The 9,828-nt window shown below is 32.2% G+C and overlaps 1 protein-coding gene across 1 annotated transcript in view; it reads right to left on the bottom strand.

Annotated features, from left to right (window-relative positions):
• The window catches only part of LOC119839756, a 162,950-nt gene that overhangs the window by 1,050 nt on the left and 152,072 nt on the right, over positions 1-9,828 (bottom strand). The window contains exons 5-6 of the mRNA XM_038366195.1: positions 526-620; positions 3-173 (exon numbers count right to left, since the gene is read on the bottom strand). Of these exons, the coding sequence (XP_038222123.1) occupies positions 3-173; positions 526-620 (266 nt within the window). The remainder of the gene's footprint in view (positions 1-2; positions 174-525; positions 621-9,828) is intronic.

Here is a 9,828-nt window from a genome sequence, read left to right as displayed (position 1 = left end):
GCTCCACGTAGAGCCCGGTGGGGGTTCTGCCGCCTTTCTTGGCGACCATCTCGAGGATCGAGGGGCAGCACTCCACGACGTCGCGCTGGGAGCCTTCCCGCCGCAGGATTGACTGCATTTCGCGCCAGTGCGACCGCTTCCACGCTGCTGTGGCGTCCATTTCTTCGTCCGTCCTGGAAGATTATGTAACATATGTAACTGCCACCGTAGTCTACTAAAAAGGCAAAAAATACAAAGATATAAAGAAAAAATTAAATTCTACTAAGTCCATCTGACTATCATTCTCTGAGATGGATGGTATAATACCAACATAACTAAGAACTCTTTTATTCAGATTGTCCCCTAGCAAAATATTTCAGATAGTGTGAAGTCCCGTATCCCTCATTATTATATGGTCAGATGATATTCATATATTTCACTGATCGATTTTCTTTATGGGCAAGAAGGTGATCAGTCTATTATTATAGCCAGGCTGATTCCAGAAATAATAAAATACAGAATCTCCTAAACCCATCAACTACTAACATGAGGCGGTGCGCGTGGTGCGGCTGCGGCGCGCGGCGCACGCGGCTCGCGTTCCCCACCACGTCGCCTGCGCCCGCCACTGCTCCACACAGCACCTGCAATAACACACCGAGTTATAAAGACACCTAATCGTTTGGGCTGAAATTATACACCAGTATGCAGTTACTGCATTGATTTGCATGAGATACGTGCTGTAGATGACTGCATTTTCTTGTGTTTGATTTTACGCGTGATATTTAGAAATCAGACTTTTTAACGATACGTTGAATCTTCGGTTAGATTAATGATTGAATAAATCACGTTTAAAATTAGTGGAAAAGTCTTTAATTCTAAATATACTTGATTATTTATGATGAGGGTGTCGAACTTTCCTTTTAATTTATGAGACTTTGTGAGATCTATCGACTAAATATATTTTACTATCAATTTAACTTATCAATGATTTATTACTGTAACATGATTTCTTTTAACAGTGGTCTGATTATTTATTAATTTTAATACTAATTAATAAATTGTAACATTCACAATAATAGTAGTATAATAATATGGTCATTCAAATACTGAAAACAAATACGCAAAGATAAAAATATCAAATATCTGAATTAAAAAATCGTGGTAAGTATTCAAGCAGCGTCTTTCGCCATACACGGCAACGCCTTACCAATTGGCTCAGGGTCCCACTAGCAATCGAATTTCTTTTCTTTGCATTTATTGCGATTTAAAAATATTATATCTCTAATGTTATTGAAAAACACAATTATCTAATCTTAAATATTTGATGTCTTTTTAAATAATCCATTCATTGGTGGATCTTAACACGCAATTCGTTGTTAATTACGCTCCGTTTATAACGTATATCAAATTTATGCTACTATCTATTTTAATTTGATTTATGCGTAAGTGAGTCTAGTAAATTGATAATTATTCTAATATTTTGTAATTTATGAATTCATAATATCATCTTAATACGACCTTTGAGGGTTTATTGCTCCATCTAATGTGTAATTTAAGCTTAAGATGTCAAATTACTTAAGTATAGATGCTATTAATAAGTACTAAATTATAATAGTGCTAAATGGTAATCGTAAAGTGAATATTATTATGGTTATTGGAAAGTTAACCGTTTACGTAAAATTTATTATAAGAATTTTATAGTCGCTTCTATTTTATGTTATTATAAGCGAATTTCTTTAAATTCTTTTTAATGTTTTTGTTTTAAGCTTACATAATATGGTCGTTCAGAAACTTCCATTGAACGACATAAAGAAATACCGTTTTCTACTTTTTATGACAACCATACATATTAGCTAGCTACGTTCGTCTTGACCTGAGATGAAGACAATAAAATGACACTCGCACATAGCGCGAGTTTTTTTTGGTAAATTCATTATTAAAATCGATACAGCAGATCCAGATATTACCCCCTATCTAGTTACCAGTTTACTGATTTTAACGTTATGATATATCTATAGATATTAGATAATATATTAGAGAAACAAAGATGGTTATTTACTGATCGAAATGTTGTTTAATAAATGTGCCTTTAAACAGCTACAAGACTTCAATTAAATTCCTATACTATATTATTATTTAATTAAGGCCTCCATTCATTGATCTTTATGGTTCTTCAGCGTTTTCACACAAGTAACATTAATTTTTTAAAGTTTTCATAGTGTCGCAACCGAATTCTAGCTACACTTGCGTAATATAAATTTCTAGTTTGCGCAAGTAAATCGAAATGGGAATAATATCTTGTAATAGTAAATAGTTGGAAGTGTTTCAGAGTTCTATTGTGTCCAATCGCTCATGAATCAGGATTTATGAAAATATAAACAGTTGCATAGAAATTTCGATCTAATAATAGTAAAATATTGACTTGTAGCAATAGCTGATATATCGATTTCTGAAATACATTTCTACACTTGATTTGGGTTCGTATTTTAAAGTTTTCTTGCTTTCCTCTTTATATACACTTAATCTTTTTAGCTCAAAAGTAAAAACCTCTATTATGAGCTGACTTTATAAGTATTTTGATCGTGCCTTTTTATTTTACACTCAAACTACTCTAATAGCTCTTGATAGCTGTGATTATTAAGGCGAAAGTAACTGTCTACCTATCTGGTTGTCTCCTTCTTGACGCCTAAACCGATTTGGATGAAATTGGGTACAGAGATACTCCGAGACTCGAAAAGGGATATATGATAGTTTTTATCTCGGAAAAACACATGCGAAAGAGAACTGTACCGGTAAAAACTAAAGGACTGCCTATATTTCTTTTAAATTTGCGTGTGAAACCACGGGCGGAAAGCTAATATGAATATAAAGGGATAATATAAAGCTACTTGGTCTTCACTCGTGGTTGGACTTTGCCAAAGGATTTGATATTTTGAATGAGGTGAGGACTTCTACTTTCTCCCATACACGTGCACTCATAATCTTTCTATAACTAGTCTTCATTGAGCAACAAACCATCGTTATTAAAATTGTTAAAACAATTTCTCTATTATTGGCCCTGGCAAACACAACGGAACAGAATAGCAAACCAAAGTACATATCTTTCAACCGAAATTTACGATGCCTCGGTACAACGGTCGGAAATATTTAGCCAAGTGAATTATTTGATTTCGTGGTATCATGCCTTTACTATTAGTCCTAAATAACGAGATAGTATCGTTCCGATTGAGTTATTCAGGGACGTTTATGTCCAATTGTTACAGTTTATAGGTGGTACAAATTAATATGCATTGTTATGGCTTCGTGGTTGGTACATTATCTGAACTCCCGAATTAAGAAATCTATAACAATGGTATAGCAATGAAATATTTGTATTTTGTAAGACATTTTTGCTCTATGTTATATTCTCTTGTTAAGAAGCAATTTTAGAAATATTATAACCTATTTGGATACTAGAACAGTCTAAAACAACTAGACTGTTATATAACGCATATTATGTTATTTCTACAAATGAGAATTTAGGAACCACATACATGACTGATAGACTGTGATGGAATAAATAAGTCATACAAAAATTGGCAACGTTGAAACATTAGTTTTTGAGCATCCATATAACATACATATAGCACTATAAATTAATAAAAAATTAAGTCGTTAAGCAATAAAAATGTTTGTATCGATATTGCTGATTGATGAATAAAATAATACGCCCATTTTAAAATGTCTACAATCTCTATATAATTGATGTTGTTTTTCTTAACGAGATATTTGTCCATTCGACCCCATTTAAATAGATCCAGTGACATTAAAAGTCTGATGGTACAAATAGGTGCATATATAAGATGTTACATATTATAATAAATGAATGTCATATTAAAGTTAATGAAAATTTTCCATACACAGACAAATACACCCAAATACAATAAAAATAAGCTTTTTATTTTATGCCTGAGGAAGTAGGCGTTATGTGTATCTGATTCACATTTGCTTCTGGGGGGATAATGTGACGTCATTATGCTATGCTAATGCCAAGTGATGGCACTAGACAATATATATAACTCGGTCTTTTCCTACACTGGAATTAGTACTGCTTTAAGACATCACGGCCTCCAGTAAAGGCCCATATAATATTAAACCTTAACATTGGAAGTATGAAGAAGGATAAATTTTATAAATATAATAAATAATGGCTCCATATTGTGAGGTAGAAAGTAGGTACATAAATAATTATTATAATGAGCTTTTACTAATGGAACTAATTATAGAAATTACATTAAAACTGACACTAAATATCCGAACAAAATACTTTAAATTCTGACAAAGATAAGAACATGTTTGGCAACTACCATAAACGTAATTTATTATTAATTATACGATAATTTAATCTGTCCCAAAACTTAGGCTTGGCTATAAAGATTGGCCATATAACTATGATTAATTAAGATATAAACTCCTATTGGTTATAAAACAGATAATAAAAAGAGTAATCCATTCCTTTGGGAAATAATAAAATTTGTGTTTTTCGGATGCTGAGTTTATAATTAAACTTTTCTGTGATAAATGTTGAGATACTGTAAGGAAAATGACACAGGAACCGCCAAAACATGTTACATAAAATTATTTATATTTTCATACAAATTATTTGTACAAAAACGGAAACAAAATTGATCACCATTTTTAACAACAGTTCTTTCACTAACTTGAGAGAGGGGTATGCTGCAACGGTGCAGTGTAACAATGTAATATTGTATATTTATCTATCTAATATATAAAATTCTCGTGTCACAGTTTTCGTTGCCATACTCCTCCGAAACGGCTTGACCGATTTTGATGAAATTTTTTGTGCTTATCCGGTATCTATGAGAATCGGCCAACATCTATTTTTCATTCCCCTAAATGATCAGAGTAAGGCAGAACAGCGTTTGCCGGGTGCAGCTAGTCTATGTATAATATTGGATGTTTTGTATTCGAATTTTATACGAATATAAACAAATTGTTCACCAGGCTGGAATCGAACCCGAGTCTTTTTGCCACCCATGAAAAAATTAAACGAAAAATATTTTTTTTGTGGTTTCTTTCGGAAATGTTTAATTAATTTTTAGTAGACTAGGAAAGTAATTATGTATACACAGTTCGATATAATATTGTTTGTATGGTGTCTCCACTCAGCGTACTTACGTACTTTTACTACACTGAAAATTTTATTATCTACATAAACTTTATAATGTCCTAATATACTTTATGAATTGAATAATTTGTAGATCCATTTTGCTAATAGTTACTAATGAGACGGGATCTTAGAAATCGCATTACCATAATGAAGACATTATGTAGCATTTCGCACGACATCTCGTCTATATCCGAATCAAAACTAAATCATGTGCTAATAGTATCTCATTTTGTTTATCACTAGCCTGTCAAAAGACCGCCGAAGTGTCGTCAATTTTAAATATAATGGCTCTAATTCGATTTCCGATTATGTAAAGTTTGAGATCAATACTGTGTTGCATATTCAAAAAACCGGTTTACAGCGGTCTAAATCGATTTGGGTTTTAGAAAATTTATTTCATAAATATCCATACTTGAAATTTGTGTTTTTGTGTTATTGTTATTATTATAGGACTAAACGGAAAGGCGTAAACAACAAAATTAAATGAACTGCAAGATTCAACAGTGCGTTACGATATTAAAGAAAAGTTTTATAAGCCCTAGAAAGAAACAATGGCTGGTAGAGATCGCCGCGGGCGATAAGACCGCCTTTTGTACCTTTTGTGTATTTTTATTATATGTATATTTTATGATGGCACATATAAAAAATTTAAATAAATAAGTTAAGATCTCAAACGCGCTCAAATTTCATTTAGTAACATTTATAAGCAAAATGATTTCATACACACTGTCTATTTATTGGTCTGTCGATGTGAAATGTTATAAAAATGTAGATTGCTTTACGAATTTAAATCTTTCTTCACATGGTTTGATTCTACGTGTGAATGAATGAGAAATTTAACATAGAAATGCAGGTGGGAATTCGTTTAGTGATGTTATGCGTTATATAGAATTATACTGCCGTGGTTACCGGGTAAAAACTGTATTATGCTTTTGTGAACGAATTTTATTGATAATAAAAATATTCATAGCATATTATGACAAATGCTTGGGTTTTAGTATGTATTTTTGTACCTTGTAAATCTCTCCTTTAGGTTTTTATTAAAGTAAATATTAGTAGTGGTCATTTATGCTATAGTCACATATGTGTGTGTCACACGCGTGTTAATGTGTGTAATGTGTTTTTATTGATTTTATGTATTTTTTATACATTTTTTATAATAGCAGTCTCTCCTTCCAAAAGGAGTATTTATTTCAAATATTAATATTTCATAATCTTAAGAGACATATTAGAGAATTTACCATTAAAGTAGATAGGTGTGAAATAAAATGACTTAAAAAATTTATATTAATTTAATTTAAAATAGCATTCTTAGAGCTACTTAACAGATTCAACCTGAAACATTATTAAATTTCTCATGTGAAAGATTTTGATGAAATTTTATTTACAGTCAGGGTATGAGCTGACTTGTGTAAGGGATCTTTTATCTGGATTAGATACTCTTTTGTGTTAAAACAGTAATATTGATATCCGGGCAGAGCCGAGACGAGCGTCTAGTATATAATACATAAATGATATTTTTTTTAAACTACAGATTACCAAAAGGACGCGGGTTCGAATCCCGCCTCGTGATCTATGTTTTTAGGCTGTGTTCTAGTAATGAACTACTATCTCATAAAAACTATGAGGTGATAAGTATTCAGTGATATTGATCAATCTTTATAAATAGGTATAAAAATAAAGTTTTATCAATTACATCTATGGAATTTTAATTACTCCATAATTAGGTTTACTGCTTTTTATAGATGGAGTTTTTGATTTCATATAATTATAGAGAATGTAATATAAATCTCTGAATTACAAGTCATGAATTAAATTTTAATTGTTTATGCGATTTTAATGAAAGTTGATGAAATATGAACGCCGCACCTGTATGCTTAAATTGTAATAATATTGTTCTAATAAATCTAACTATAATGACTTAAGGGTCTTAAATGTATGACAATCTTAGCCCGTGGATCTGTTTGTTTAAATGTAACTTATTTTTTTTATGTCACCGTCGGCAATGTCGCTAGTGGGTCGCCTGATGGTAAGCGCTACCACCGCCAATGAATATTTGGAGAGGCGTAAGATCGTTTGCAGACCATACGCCTCTACAAAAGGATTACCGACTTCGAATTGGAAAGGGATTGAGAAAGGATTGACGAGAGAAATAAAGGAAAGGAATAGGAAGGGTAAGAAAAAGGATATGTGCCTCCTACTTTAGATATTCTAGGTTCCATTTTTTGATTGATTGATAGTTTAGAATCCATTGATTATGAATTAATGAAAATCAGCACTGTTTTAAGCATGCTTAGTGCTGCATTTTGGCTAAATTCAATGTATGTTGTAATGTACCGATTCAATTATTTATTTTAAGTACCGTAAAAAAGGAAGATGCTAACAATTCGACTGTGTTTGTTTTTGGCTCTGTTACCTCAGAACTTTCGAAGCAGTGAACGGATTTCGATACTATTTTTTGAATAGAATCATCGATTGATGTCTGTCTCCCGAGTGGACCCGTTAAAATTTTGATAATTCTGACAATTTGAAGGTGGGATAGTCTTTTTTTTATTTTCTTTCTAGCACGCTAATATATTCAGTGAATCCCTGTGATAATACAAGAAACATATTGCCAATGGCTAATTTTGTAGGCAAGAAATACAAGATTACTATAGAATCATCACCATCGAATAAAAGTTGTCAATCGAATTTTGTTTATACTTTCATGTGAACCAAAAACGATTTAAATTCATAACCGACTCTATCAAAGGGCGGATAATAGTATATTAAAAAGATAGGTTCCAATTTACGATAAGTAAAACGTAATAGACCGTGTAAATGTGCCTTTATCTCGTAAAACGGAACACTGTATATGTTTATTCAATAAGGTAGCTTCACACCTGTTGGTGATTAACATACCAAAATTGAACGTCGAGGCATTGGTTTTGTATGTTTGTGTGATATAGTAAAGTATTGTACTCGTCAAATGTTTAGGTGTTGACATTCTTTTGTAGCATATGCCACAGCATTATGTCCAAGCAATAGAGCTTGTGGATCAATTGATGTATCACCAATGCTCATGAATATTTGCAATGGTTCATCATCATCAGCCCATATATGTTCCCACTGCTGGGACTCAGGCCTCCTATGAGGGTTCAGGCCATAATCCACCACGCTGGCCAAGTGCGGGTTGGCAGATGTCACATGCCGTCGAACTTTTAATTCTTGGACATGCCGGTTTCCTCACGATGTTTTCCTTCACTGTTGAAGCAGTGGTGATGTTATCTACATGCGCAGATAAATTGAAAAATCAATTTATTTCCTGCGCGCTCGCCCCGGTCTCGAATCCCGACTTATCGATTTTGAAGTCCGAGGTCCTTACCACTGAGCCACCACTGCTTGCAACTGCTTGCACTGCAATGGTTAATGTATTTCAATTAGAGATTTTGAAGTTAAAAGGATAAAGAAATAAGGTATAAAGGATAGACGAAGGTGAGGAAAGGCTATCGGACTACATCACCTCCTTCTTTCTTACTCTGAGACCTCCGTTACAGCTGGCCCAATTCCTACCAATATTAAGAGTTATACTTACTTCTACTTACTACTTACTATTTACTATTTACTACAACTTACTAAATATTAAGAGTATACAGTAATCGAAAGAAACACACAACGGCTTTCAGATCGATCAACCAGCATTTACCAGGCATAGGAACAATAGATTTCCATGAAGGTATAATTAGGAATTGCCGCCTTTTTCCAGAGTAGGCTGGTAGTAGTATTATTATTTAAAAAAAAAAAAAATCAATTCCCAACTGGAATTCTGAATTTAAACGTGACATTAACGGTCTATCGGTACATTTAGTAACCGATTTTCATTGCAAACCGAAACGGGAGTTTTAATAAAATCACTCAATAAGATACATTACTTTTACACTTCGACATTCTCTTTAACCCATAATTAAATTATCATATAAATAGATGACGTTACTGTTAATTTAACTGGTTCCTCTTTCACAGCAATTATTATGGGAGTTAAACTTTTAATTTGAAAAATTAAAACAACATTAACATTTTTTGAATGTTAATTTATTTAGTACCTGTGTGAATTATGCAAAACAGTGAGTTGAGGCTACAGCATCAAAGAGATATCCGATGTTGATTAAAAGAAATTTGTAGATAACTTTTATCAATTATAATGTACTTATATTATAATCTTTTAAAAATTTTATTATAACATTATTTAATAAGTATATGCTAAAAACCTATATCTATCTAATTAAAAGAAAAATATGACTATTGTTAGGATGGTAGTAATTAGATAATTTTCTATTACTATGTTTAGTATTATATGATATTGTGTTAGTTTATTGGTGTAATTGGTGTACAACGTGTAACTTTATCACTTATGATACATAGAAAAAAAATGCATTTACGACTTAATGGCATGACATAAGATCGGGTTTATAAACCCTACCTAACATACTATTGTGTAGATTAGTTTTTGCATCGCTCTTATATATATATCGTCCAATTGAATTCCATGGTAATAAATGAGTGAGCTTTTCATTCGATACCGGAGTTGATCGTATTTACGTCTGTAATTATAGAGTGATATTAAAAAAAAAAGGTGTGTGTGCGATTCACACACGATAGAAGTGAAATTTCAGTAAATCGACAAAAGAATGAGATGAATA

This window comes from Zerene cesonia, chromosome 4 (genome assembly GCF_012273895.1).
Source record: "Zerene cesonia ecotype Mississippi chromosome 4, Zerene_cesonia_1.1, whole genome shotgun sequence".
Lineage (NCBI taxonomy): Eukaryota > Metazoa > Arthropoda > Insecta > Lepidoptera > Pieridae > Zerene > Zerene cesonia.
The sequence above is the reverse complement of the archived record's forward strand: the minus strand, read 5'-3'. Positions and strand labels throughout refer to the sequence as shown.